At 42.2% G+C, this 13,754-nt stretch overlaps 1 protein-coding gene across 5 annotated transcripts in view; it reads left to right on the top strand.

Moving 5' to 3' along the window:
- The first annotated feature begins 1,570 nt into the window (after nucleotides 1-1,570).
- Nucleotides 1,571-13,754, top strand: part of trdn (triadin) — a 33,340-nt gene continuing 21,156 nt past the window's right edge. Inside the window, exons 1-5 of one of the 5 annotated variants that reach the window (XM_029676837.2) lie at nucleotides 1,571-2,001; nucleotides 3,742-3,951; nucleotides 6,432-6,470; nucleotides 10,657-10,713; nucleotides 11,898-12,029. In XM_029676837.2, coding sequence (XP_029532697.2) covers nucleotides 1,983-2,001; nucleotides 3,742-3,951; nucleotides 6,432-6,470; nucleotides 10,657-10,713; nucleotides 11,898-12,029 — 457 coding nt within the window. In that variant the 5' untranslated portion in view covers nucleotides 1,571-1,982. Of the gene's footprint in view, nucleotides 2,025-3,741; nucleotides 3,952-6,431; nucleotides 6,471-10,656; nucleotides 10,714-11,897; nucleotides 12,030-13,754 lie in introns of all 5 variants that reach the window. The other 4 variants (XM_029676838.2, XM_065026365.1, XM_065026366.1 and 1 more) reach the window with 4 other exon arrangements.

The following is a 13,754-nucleotide window of genomic DNA, read 5'->3' as shown; positions in this document are numbered from 1 at the left end:
TGCGAAGGAGATGTGTCACGAGGATTTGTAGAAAATGCATCAACCTACATTTTATAACCCTCTCATTCTGATTGTTGAAAGTGTTTATATTCTGGCAAACTCATACTCAAACATCCAATCAGCTTGCATTTCAAACAAAGGCCTACTGGTCATATTTGCAGAGTGTTGTGTGATGCACAGTCATTTCTGCTGAATGAATGATTAGATCCATAGCCAGAAATGAGACGAACTGACTTGTTGGAAAGGTGAGGTCCTACGACTGTGCCACGTTGAATGTCACTGAGCTCTTCAGTGAGGCCATTCTACTGCTAACATTTGTCTATGGAGATTGCATGGCGATGTGCTCAATTTTATACACCTGCAATAGCCGAATCCATGAATTTGAAGGCGTGTACACATACTTTTGTATAAATAGTATAAAATGGGATCAAATCTAATCTTTGTATATATAGTGTATCTGTGACCAACATATGCATATCTGTATTCACAGTCATATGAAATCCATAGATTAGAGCATCATTTATTTATTTCAATTGACTGATTTCTTTATATGAACTGTAACTCAGTAAAAAAATTGAAATTGTTGCATGATGCATTTATATTTTTGTTTAGTATAGTAACCTGTCAACTTGTTTGCAGCAACGTAACTTTTGGATGACCTAAACTCAGTACTGTAGGCTACTAATATCCTCAGATGAAATGTGTCTTTTCAGCCCTTTATGTGGGTTCAGGGATTAGTCAGCAGTCCAACTGCTTTAGCTTGTCAGAAAGGCTTCTCAGCAGAGGTGTGTGGTTTCCGAGAAAGGAGGGTGGTAAAAATGCATTGAATTTCTTCCACTGAGGTCAACTGCATTACATTTTAAACATGCAATATTCTTCCTTGTGGGGGATTTAAAGGACAAAATCAAACAGCGGGCATCAATTTTCATGGATTTCTGTGGTGATTTTGATTCATGTTTTGAGAGGTTGAATCTGAGATTCATACAATGTAGGTGGTTATATTCCAGCAATCACATCAGATATGCTTTGGCTTTACAGTTGTAAAGATAATCCAGGAATAATTGGAATAACCATGCCAAAGGCAGGCCTTGGTGGCTGCCAGGTGCCAGTCTGTTGACTAGGTACCTAGTAAGTGGGCAGTGACTGACCAGATTGGCTGGCACCCAGATAAGAATATGGGCACAGCTCTTGACAGGTAATGCTGGGAAGCAGTGGTGGTCTTTATCTTGTATTCCATGTTCACAAAGGTAAACACAAGGTAAACATGGCACTTTGGCTGCATCCACTTTGGCTGCTATCAGTCTGGCACCAAGGCCAGGCTAATAGAGGTCTGTAGGCCAGATGAACAGCTCCTGCCTGTGGCCATTTTCCTCCACTGTCAGTGACGTGACGTCTCTGTCTGCCAGTCCCAGTCCCAGGCCAGCAGATGGATACGGCAGTGCAGGAGAGCAGTGCTGATGCCCCCTCTGCTACCCTACTCGATGACAGCACAGGTCTGTTGGAGGGGGTCACGCCCCCAGCCTAAAAAGGCAAAGCAGAATGCAGCTGGTGCGGCTAACTCTAAGAATAACCCAGGCAGGCAGGGCAGAATAGCCTGGGTTAAGGTTACCTTGAAGCCTCTGTCCCGTCCTAAGCTTCCTGATATACACCAATCATGGGCAGGGGAAACTTTTAGGCTGGATCCCGAACTCTCCACTGGCCGGCCCTGGAACTTTTCCCCTCGACTTTTTGCTCTCTTCCTGGACATTAACTGAACCTCTTCAGAGACCCTGAGACTGTGACCCTTTGAATGATTTTCAATTGTGATTCTTTAGGGGGGATTAAACATCCAGTCCAGACACCAGGTGTAATATATTTAGGGTCTCTTTGCATGGTCCCATCCTCTCCTTGACGATCAGGACTCAAACAGGATTAGCCCTGAGGCGCTGCATGTATTTTTTTCCACACAACTCTGTTGCTGAAATTACATTTTCAAAACTGCCATGACTGAGGGAGTCGAAGGTACAGTATCTACACAAGTCTAAGTATGTCTTTACATTTTACTTCCTTATTATAGGTCATTTCATTTGTCATTTTAAATGTTTAAAAAACGTGACATAGTTCCGCAGACGATTTAGAAGCTTCTGAGAAATAGTGGATATCATGATAGCATAATTGGCTACTTGCTATGCAGCCTTGAGACACTTGTGACGTCAGCACGGCTTGAGGTATCTAGCACTTCACCTGCACAATCCACGTCCATCATCACTGTTACAACCGAGAAAAGTTGACGTTATCTTACTTTTGGGAATCAAACTTAATGATTCTGTCTGATGTACCTTGTTTTGCCTCAGTCTTACACGTCAGTTCCAATAAGAAGGGCCTGATTTGAACCAACTTGAGCCTGGGTGTAAAACTTCTATTCAACAGAAATTCAAATAGAAGTGATATCAGAGTATCTATTGAGGGCACCCAGGAGAGGATAAGATCATATCAGTGTTTTGTTGGCTGACTCTATCAGACTGTATTACTGGCTCTCAATTTACTGTCCTGAGATTAGTTGTCATGGAGAACTACTTAGGGTTCCCATGACAGGGACGTCAACTTCGGGCAGCAAGAGGTCAGGAGAGAGGTAAAGTAGATGTGTTGAAGCGTACATTCTTTTTTTCTCTCTTTTTTTTACAGCACATTTGCGTGATGTATTCCATCACTATCCCCACTCCACTACTCCTGGATTCCAGGATAATACAACTCTGTAAATGCCATTACTGTAACCCTGGCAAACACACTCAAATGCACATACAATAACACCACACACACACACACACACACACACACACACACACACACACACACACCGTGCTAGTTGCAATATGACAGTATGTCATATTGTATTTTGTTGAATCAAAGTGAGAAGAAGCAGGGCATATGGTGTTTGTCTGCAGAGCCTCTTGAGTCAGCATATTGAGGGGACATGGGGGCCCATAATCCCCCATTGCTGACAACAGGGTGCAGGCCATGGCGAAGAGATCCAACAGGTGGCCTGAGCCATGCTGGGCGAATACACACATGCATTTATTCTCTTTCTGTCTTTCTTTTTTCTCTCTCTTTCACACTCACGACATTCATACGTTCATAAACATGCAACACACAAAAATCAAGGGGGCTGGAACAGCATTTCAGTCGGATACTATCTCTGTCAGGGGCCGACTAAGAAAACACACCAGAGACCCGTGCCACCAGCAACAGCTTCTGTCTGGTTTGCACCGACCTGATTTCACAGTATAAAAGCAGCAGATAACGTTTTAGAGACTGAACACTGCATTCTAACTATTGCACCTTCACAAGAATCAATGGCTTATTCTGACCTAGTCTGCCACATTCTGGTAAATCGATGAGCAGCCTTGTAAAATGAATTTCGCATATAAAGGTCATATGCTGTGTTTGTAAGGAAGCATGGCCAGCCCATCTCTCTCCATTTAACATCAAATCAAATTGCCACGCTACAGAGATTTATATTCATTTAGAGAGAGAGCTCTTTGATGGCCAAGTCAAAAGATCACAGAGACAACACAATCCACACAAAAAAGTATATGGATTCCTTTGACACTGTGTACCATACAGTGTAGTACCTTCAGTGTATAGCTATTCCCCTGTCAAAAACTTGTCTCAGTGCAGTCTATTCATGAACTAACCCTTCACTGGACCTTTATGGTTGGTTCAGCATCAGGCCAACAACCTATCCTTTGTCCTTTCTTCCAGCGCAATCCTTCACCACAACCATGGTCATTGAGAGCAAAAATGGAGAGGCAGGACACCCCCCAGCCAGGGTGACCAAGAGGACCGCGACTGACGACCTGTACACCACCTTCAGTTCCCCTATGGCCTGGATCCTGGTCGTAGCCCTGGTCGTCACTTGGTCTTGTGTGGCCATCATCATGTTTGACCTGATGGACTACAAGGGCCTCACAGGTAAGTCCTAAACCTTTCCTTTCCTCCTATACTGTTCCTACCACCATGCATTGGGATGTTACTTATCTGTGTTAGGGTTTCGTTTTTGCTTTTTACCTGACACATCATAGGCCTCTCTCTGTAGGTTAGAGCTAGGCTTCCTTTTTACTTGTTTGGGCTCATTAGAATGCAAAGGGGCAGTAGTTTATATGATGCCTCATGCGTTGAGTAATCTTGGTCGTTTAGAATCTGGTTTTTAATGATGTGGATATAGACTTGATCCCATTTTATACTATTTATACAAAAGTATGTGGACACCCCTTCGAATGAGTGGATTCGGCTATTTCAGCCATACCCGTTGCTGACAGGTGTATAAAATCGAGCACACAGCCATGCAATCTCCATAGACAAGCATTGGCAGTAGAATGGCCTTTACTGAAGAGATCAGAGACTTTCAACTTGGCACCATCATAGGATGCCACCTTTCCAACAAGTCAGTTCGTCAAATTTCTGCCCTGCTAGAGCTGACCCGGTCAACTGTAAGTGCTGTTATTGTGAAGTGGAAAGGTATAGGAGCAACTATGGCTCAGCCGCAAAGTGGTAGGCCACACAAGCTCACAGAATGGGACCACAGAGTGCTAAAAATCGTCTGTCCTCGGTTGCAACACTCACTACCGAGTTCCAAACTGCCTCTGCAAGCAATGTCAGCACACAAACAGTTTGTTGGGAGCTTCATGAAATGGGTTTCCATGGCCGAGCAGCCGCACACATGCGTAAGATCACCATGCGCAATGCCAAACGTCAGCTGGAGTGGTGTAAAGCTGGCCGCCATTGGACTCTGGAGCAGTGGAAACACGTTCTCTGGAGTGATGAATCACGCTTCACCATCTGGCAGTCCAACAGACAAATCTGGGTTTGGCGGATGCCAGGAGAATGCTACCTGCCCCAATGCATAGTGTCCACTGTAAAGTTTGGTGGAGTAGGAATTATGGTCTGCGGCTGTTTTTCATGGTTCACGCTAGTTCGAGTGAAGGAAAATCACTACAGCATACAATGACATTCCAGACGATTCTGTGCTTCCAACTTTGTGGCAACAGTTTGAGGAAGGCCCTTTCCTGTTTCAACATGACAATGCCCGAGTACACAAACCGAGGTCCATACAGAAATGGTTCATCGAGATTGGTGTGGGAATACTTGACTGGCCTGCACAGAGCCCTGACCTCAACCCCATCGAACCCCTTTAGAATGAATTAGAACACCGACTGCGAGCCAGGCCTAATCGCCCAACATCAGTTCCTAACCTCACTAATGCTCTTGTGACTGAATGGAAGCAAGTCCCTGCAGCAATGTTCCAACATCTAGTGCAAAGCTTTCCCATAAGAGTGGAGGCTGTTATAGCAGCAAAGGAGGGAGGCCAACTCCTTAATAATGCCCATGATTCTAAAATAAGATGTTCGATGAGCTGGTGTCCACATACTTTTTGTCATATAGTGTAAATAGTTCCTCTTCTAAGGTTTGTTTAATAATTTAGCCTTAACCTTTAGCTTGGGTGAAACAAGTTCATAGATAATGGCTAAAACAGGCGACAAAGGAATGCAGTGAGCTCAGTGAAAGCGATAAGGCCCAGTAGCTTGTTGTTTTCAGGCTGACACTACTTTATCCAACGACGTGTGGGCTCTCAGGGTAGCCAGGAGCTCATTGTCTGGTTACTAATAGTACTGACAGTGACAAAGATAGATAGGGCATAGCATTGCAGTTTACTGGGCCTGGGCCTTATCTGCAGCAGTTGCTGAGAGGGTTTGGCAGAATTAGCCATGCCTCTCTCCCAGTCAAACAGCTTTGAGTCAAATAGCCAAATAGATTTACTGGTAGATTAGTTTTGAGATGCATTGCTTCAGTCATTAGAGATGTTATTGTATCACAGAATTATGATTGATATAGTTCATTACAACTGTTGCAGACGCAATGGTGAAAATCTCTGTAGAGGGAATGTGTAATGTATTGTATTCTTTAAAGTTGTTTTCAGTGTGATTTTGTGGTTTAAAAATAAAGTTGTACAATGACAATTTTCAGTGTTTGAGAGTTTGCTGTTTGCCGATCAGTACGTGCGAGAAATTGTCATTGGTGTACATGGATTCTTTCTCCATTTTCATGTCATATGCCATTCACATTTCATTTCATGTCAAAGGTCTTCCATGTGAGACCTTGCACATGCATTTTTGAAGCAAACTTCAAAAGTGGGCCACCATTGTCACGTACTGTAGATCCGATGAACTCACAAGTCACGATAGTAGTTGAAGGTTGACGTACTCTGGGGGCGTGGAGTCTAGTCCACCAACCCAAAGCCATTCTAGCCTTCACTGAAATCACGTGCACCTCACTCCCTTTATTTATTCACTAGAGTTCCGTAGTGACGTTCACTCTCTCATTTCTAATCTAGTTTCCTCCTCTTTTCACCCTGTCCATCCCCATGTGCCATCCTGTTCCCATCCAATAAAAAGATCATACATTATACTGTGACGACCCCTGTTTGCCACCTGGTAAAGACTCTCTGCCTGCAGTGTAGTGCTCATACCCATCTGTGTGTACGCTTCCGCTCTGCTACTAACAACCTGCATGCTTTAATTGCTGACAGGGAGCAATTGTCACACACTCCAGTCAGTGTTGTGGTGGCTTGATGCTACGCAATAATGGATTCATGTACACATGGTCCATCAAGTGTTGATTCTGGTTCATTCAAGGCTGCACAGGTTACATCTGGTACTAAATGAGTCTGTACACCTTTTTCACACGAGTAGATTATCGCTATTTTGCCTAATAAAACTCACGGTAATACAGAGATAGTGTCTCCGTACTGTTAGTAACTCTGATGCCAACCATAATTGTACATACGTTCATAAAGTCAACCATAATCTTGACATAATAATATTCACATAATAATGTGAATAGTTTAGGGCTATAGCTTCCATGAGAAATCATTCACTGAACTGACTCATTTCTGCTTTGTGATTGGAAAGGTATACAGCCTATTTAGTAGTCACTTGATGTGTCATTTAACTAGCTACTATTTACCTTTTTTTGTTTGTTTGTAGTTTAACAAAACATACTATAATAACGCTGTAGTGTGTAACGCCGTAGTGTGTAACATTAAACTAACATTCATTACAACAAATGTATTTATATGTGTGTGCGTGTGTGTGTGTCCATGTGTGTCTTCAGTCATTACTTGATGTCCAGTGAAATAGTGTATGAAGAGCTCATTTGTGAGGAATGTGCTGTAGCTGACTGTACTATTTTAAGTTGGCTGTAGCATTTCCTGCAGCAGCCAATTTCATTTGACCAATTATTACATAACCAGATAGCTTTAGAATGTATTGAGGCTGCATCACAGTAGGTACTAGAAGGTTTTGTGCCAGGTTAAGCTGTAAGGAATGGCGCAACAATTTGAGTGTTGCATGTTTTTTGTTCCCTTTACATAATTGAGCAAAATAGGCCACCACGATTATAGGAAAAATAACCATTACATTCACCTGAAATCAGTGCTTGACTTGGAATGAAATAGGTGCCGGTACCGTTTATATTTAGTTGCAAGAATTCCTCAGTATTTTTGAGATGATATTCGATAAGAGGTGCAAGAACTCAAGCAGAAGAACATTTGAGGTGCCAGTACTCAGTTCAGTTGAGCTTCTGCCCAAGTCAAGTACTGCCTGAAATCACTATTATATTACTGTCAAGTGGTCAGGCGTGAGCTTTTTAGTCTGATTTATTTGACAGTGTTATTTAACCTTATTCCCTGGCAACATGATCCCAATTAATTGTGTGCCAATCGCTCCCATGCATCCGGCCTATGTTAACTTTAGTTGCCTTTCCCGTCTCAATTTATACACAATTGCCTTGATGCTAACATCAATAATGGCACATTGAGAGCATATCAGCTTGTGTTGGTGTTATTAACTGTGTGGTATTGAGTAATAACTCCTTCTGGCCATGGAGAATGCCTTTCTCTTTGATTGAGTTCTGCTTTTGAGAAGGATACACCAATCTGATGTGCTTTAATATTTATAATTGAATATTCTATGTTGCAGATAAGCCTGCAAGGAGAGATATAGATTTCCTCTACAATGCATACTACTGAGCATTGAATGTGGCCAATACCGAAGGTCATCTACGGAGGAATGACCTCCTGACCTCCTGAACCATTCCACATGGAATCATGAGAAGGAATTGACGCTGTGGCCATTTCTATCAAAGCCTCTCAGCCGAGTCATAACAATACAAGAGTCTTTATTAGGTGTAGAAGTCAGACTGTAGCTAAACTATACCCTTTAACCAATGTATTAAACAGTTGACGTATTAATTGATAGCAAAAATACTGGGGTCACGCATCCCTAAATTAGATTAGGGAAAGGGGGGTTATGGTTAGCTAAGAATATACCAGGGGATACTGTATGGCACCAGGACAACACATGTGGAATGGGAGGGTGAATCACCACACAAAACCATGGCACCATGGATAAACCCTTGAAAGGAAAAACAGGAGCTATGTACATATTAATAAATTACTAGATTTCCAAACTAGAACAAGCACGTACAGTATAATGTAAATACCCATATGATATAAATCTTATATACGGAAATGGCCCTTGAAGCCACAATCTTTGAGGACAATGTGTAATCTGCACCACAGTAAATGTATGTAGCCAACATGTATCTTAAAAATAAGTAAATTATCTATCAGGTATCAATCTGTTCCAATCGAAAGGGTTGGTAAAATTGGTTTGTAAGACCACACAGTAATAGCGAAAGGAAGTCTCATGTTCTTGCTTTTTAAGAATCGGGTAGCTATGTATAGCACTAGGTCCTCTGTAGGATACCTGAGCGGTGTCACTCTGTCTCTCTCTATGAGGGATGGCTGTGGGGCTGGACGCCCTTTCTTAGACTGGTCCTCTCTGTTCGTTTGAACCCCTCACTGTCAGAGAGGAGACTGCCAGAGACAGTGGAATTTACGGGAATAGCTAGAGTACCTGTCAGTCACCATTTCAAATATTTATAGTACTGGACCCAAGTGGATATACAACATGGAGTTTTGGAATTTGTATTATTAAATGTTTTGTATTTTTGTAGACAGTGGTTAGTGACAGCAGAGGTCTTATTTCATCCCCATTTCATCCCCACGCCCATTAAATACTTTACTTTTTGAACACATAAAGAGGTACAGTAACAGGGAAAATGCTAAATTATTTCACCAAGGTCACAAACTAATAGATGTGTGAAGCAAAAGGCTGTCTGGCCTGAGAAATTGGAAAATTAGAAATTACGAACCTGCCCATTACACAACCATTTAGTTGGACAGCAAATGGGTATTAAAATTGCACTTTTAATAAGATGCAATTTTTCCCACCATGACATTTCAATAAAGGGCGACACTGTGAAAATTAAATACTAAACCAACATTTTGGAACAATGGGCAAGAGTCCTGGCTGTGAGGAAATGGAATTCCCCTTGATGTGCACTGCATAGCCTGGGAGGCGTCCAATTGGAGTTGAATCAATTCTATTGCCATGCCTCCATTGCTTCCCGTTAGAGAGAGGGGGGTAGAGGGAGAGGGGGAGAGAGAGGCAGGGGAGGATAGGGAGCGTGAAAGGGAGGAGAATGAGAGAGAGAGGGAGGAGAGAGAGCGAGAGCGAGGGAAAACAGTGCTTTCATTAGCTCCTTCAACTTCCTGCTAAAGAGGGACACCTGCAAACTGGAGCCTGACGGACGTAGTGTCAGAGACCTCCTGAATACAGGAATGAATGTGTTGCCAGGTGACATGGTGCTAGTTATACTGCCACCCACACTTCACCGGTTTCTCTAAACTAAACCCTCCAAAGTGTTTTGGAACAATCCACATAGCCTTTCCGTAATGAGGGACTTAGTTTGGAGGGTTGATTCCATTTCCACTCCCAAGTCCCTTGCCTTCTTTACCACTTCTTTCAGGTTAATATGTCATTTATTTCTGTGGATTTAGTTGCAGTCTCCATGCCAGGAATCAGTGTAGATAGACTACAATGTGAGGGGTTCAAATGCACAAGCATTGAGGGATATATTTTTTCTGCTTTATGACGTAGGTTGAAGTGCCAATCAAACAAATGCCACTGAATTAATCAGTATTCATTAGTATTCCTAGTTGGAGTCAATTTCACATTGTTACTCAATGCCATGAATTTTGATGTACTACTTCAAATCACAGCATTATGTTATTGCACGTCATTTTTTGGAACAAATTAATCAAGTCAATGAGAATACATTTAAAATAAAAACAGGCCAAGCACAGAGGAAGAACTGTTGTTATAGCAGATTCAATAAAGAGTGAAAGACATACTGTGTTTCCTATGGTTACAGCACAGCATGTTGCTGTTCTGTCCTGTTTCTCACTCCTATTGCACTATGGGTGTTTACTGTTCGTATGTTGATGTGTTCTCCACACTGCGGCCGATCTTTGTTTCCATTGTGATGAACGTCTATGTGATGACGTTGAATTCTTCTGTCACCATACGGTGGTTGTGAATCGTGAGTAAATTGTGTCTCTGTGCCATTGTTTCTTGTGGTAAGACTGTCCAGTACTTCCTCCCAGAATGCATCACTCTGGAGTCTGTTCTCCCCGCATTGATCATGTGCATGTGATGGAGACTGTTCACTGTCCCTGTCCCTGTGCCACTGCTTATGTACCTCTCCTCCTAACAGGGGTCTCCCCACCTCCCGCTGTCAGGAAAGTAATTAAGGATGCAGGAAGGTCTAGAGGCAAGCCATTATATTATGCTTTTAACTTTGTCGTGCCGATTAGAGGCCTCTGAGGCCCTTAGTGAGTTTGGGTTGACATACTGTAGCAACTAACTTTAAAGGAGAAGATACAACTAATGAATTTAATAAAATGAAAGATAATACAATTGATTATAAGCGACTAATATAGCAAGTAATCAGTCCATTAACTCATGTTATGACAAATACCTTTGGATACATTTGAAACAAGCCTTTAGATATTGTCTTTAGCTGAAACATCTATTTGTTTCCGAATTGCATAGACAATTAATTCCCACGTGAATATTTTCAATTCCGGGAACCAAAATGTTCCTTTTGTTGAATTTGGCTGCATCAACCGTGTTTCCTTAACCCACTCAGTCTGATTCAACACGACTATGGATTAAATAACTAACAATCACTCTCTTCTGAATATCAGTAATACTGCTTTGATAAATCATCACTGAAGAGCACTAAAGAGTCTAAAGTGCAATCTCTAAAGACCAGTCAGTCATATTCTGCTGAGAGTTGTCACTAACGCGGTGCTGGGCTACACTCCGCTGGCAGTGGTGTCTGACATGTCCTGTAGTGTGTTGCATGTTTACCTGTCATGAATGCCTATTGCCTTCTGTATGTCTCTGCCTCCGACGAAATGGAAATGTCTGTCTCACGCCGTTTGCCTGCACTGCACTGCAGAAAGCCGTAAAGAATGGCGCAACAGATGGTGGTCTACACCGTATACTCCAGCAGACATTTGAAGTTACCCATTGGACCATGGATGGACAGAGGATATGTTATACTACGTCACATTGGTTCTAGTTGATTAGTTCCAAGCTATAGTTAATAGCCATGTACACATTCATCTTCATATCTGTAGTCTATATTGCTGAATTTGTTTCTGGGTATACATTCATTTGCTGTGATCTGCCTTTGTTCTCATATTGTTCTCTATGTGCAGAACATTTGAACGGTGTACAGTATGATTGCATTTGAAAGATTAAGGACAGCATATTGTCAAATGACTGTTTTTATCGTGTATAATGTAATGCGGTGGTAATTAATGAGGTATTCCTTAAGTCTTTTAGTCCAGGTTTAAGTGTGTGTAGAGAAAGGGTGTGTATAAATGCATGCTGGCTATATTATGCTATTAAATCTTGGCTCACACAGCCTGTTCACCACACTCTCAGGAAGCATTCAGCATATCAGCTCGGACCCCATGAAAATGGTGAACGAGGCGGTGGAGGAGTCCACTGACTGGGGCAAACTGCTTCTGACCTTTGTCTCCAGCCTGGTAGCACCTGAGGAGGAGGAAATCGAAGGTATATTTCACAAGTTTTCTCTTGAGCTACCCTAATAATAGAGGAAACAACAGCAACAACAGTAACATAACAAACGAACCACCATGGTATTTCAAAAAGAGAAAAAGGGCTGACCCGCTGTGACTTGACCGGTCACCTGGCAGGTCATGCCACATTCATCGTCAAGCCGTTTGATTTGTACCATTTCACTTCCACCATTTCACCTCTATAGGTTCACATATTCAGTTAATGGCTCGGCTGTAACAATTCAGCCCTTAAGTCTGTATGGCTTAGGGTGCGATGCAGGATAAGTCTGGCAGATTGAGAACCTGTGAACCATAGCCGAGCTTCTTTCCAAGGCTAGCTTGTGGTTTAATAAACACTCAACACACGACTGTGTGTACCACACATATCAACCCGACACTGTTTATCATATCTCATAGTAGATGATGTATTGCAATATTAAATACAGCACCACGTCCATCTGTACAAGCTTAGAACAGAAACGTAGGAGGTGACATTCATTCCCAAACCCGAACTCCAAAACTAAAGAACGGGACACTGTTTTCCAGCCTTTCACGCGGAAGAATTTTGAAGCGGAAGAACAAGGCTCTCGACCTGCAGCGGGATACTTTTAACTCCTGTACCACATTTGTGTGTGACTGTTCTATCTATAAAAAATAAAGCCATCCAAAGAAAGCAGAAATCACCTCTCTCTCTCTCATCAATCCCTTGCTTGTGTCTTTTCACCACCCACTGTGCTCGCCACGCTCACTTTAATGTGCACATCTCATCTCCAAGCTTGCTCCAAACCATCATTATCAACATTATACTCAGCAGTTCATGTTACGTGTCTTTCACAACAGCATCAGCTCATGCAGTTTACACCGTGTTAGCGAAAGGATATCTGATATAACCAAGGTGCTAATCTCAATTCCTTAGTTTAGCCTAAGATTCTGCTGGGTATTAAATGCATTTTTACCAGCCCTATTGAAACAGGAAGGCAACTTGACGTCAGGTATTCAATCTCAACGACAACCTAGCAATTGACTTTTATAAGAGGAGCTCGAAGCATACCACAGTGTGGAGGACAACTACTGTACGACAGTCCAGGGACAAACCTCCTGCTAAACAGTAATGATTTGTGGCAGAGGAATGAACGCACAACAGTGTGATTTGACAGAGCAAATGTTTTCAGTCAGTTAAGCAGCAGCACCACACATACAGTAGGCCTACAGCAGCCATAACTGAATCACAGTACAGAATATTAAAATAGGCAAACAAATGTAACTTACATTTGTTGTGCAGTAAAGGGAACACATCATTTAGGCACTGATTTGAGTCCCAATGAAGAAACCAGTGTAGTTCTAACATGAACACACGCATGAAGTTAGAGCTGGAGTGAATCAATTAGAACCTACACAGACGGACTCACTTTATACAGGCATCTGCTGCATTATTGTTGTTTTTATCAATCATACCATATGCCATTCATTACCAGGATGCACACACACTGTTATTAGGTCACTTCTATAAGGACGTTATTTCAGATGGTAGTATTATGCCGTCTGGGGATCAACAGTACCTCTGGCCTTAGAGCAGTGACCTTCTGCCTAGGCCAATAGAGTGCGTTAAAATGTAAAAGGTACATGTAGGTATTGGGTAAAAACATGCATTAGGAAACAGGCACATAATGCACATTTGAGTTCATTAACAATACAAAATGAACATACTGTATTGTATACA

The sequence above is a fragment of the Oncorhynchus nerka genome, linkage group LG13 (assembly GCF_034236695.1).
Source record: "Oncorhynchus nerka isolate Pitt River linkage group LG13, Oner_Uvic_2.0, whole genome shotgun sequence".
Taxonomy (NCBI): domain Eukaryota; kingdom Metazoa; phylum Chordata; class Actinopteri; order Salmoniformes; family Salmonidae; genus Oncorhynchus; species Oncorhynchus nerka.
This window is presented reverse-complemented; position numbering and strand designations above follow the sequence as displayed.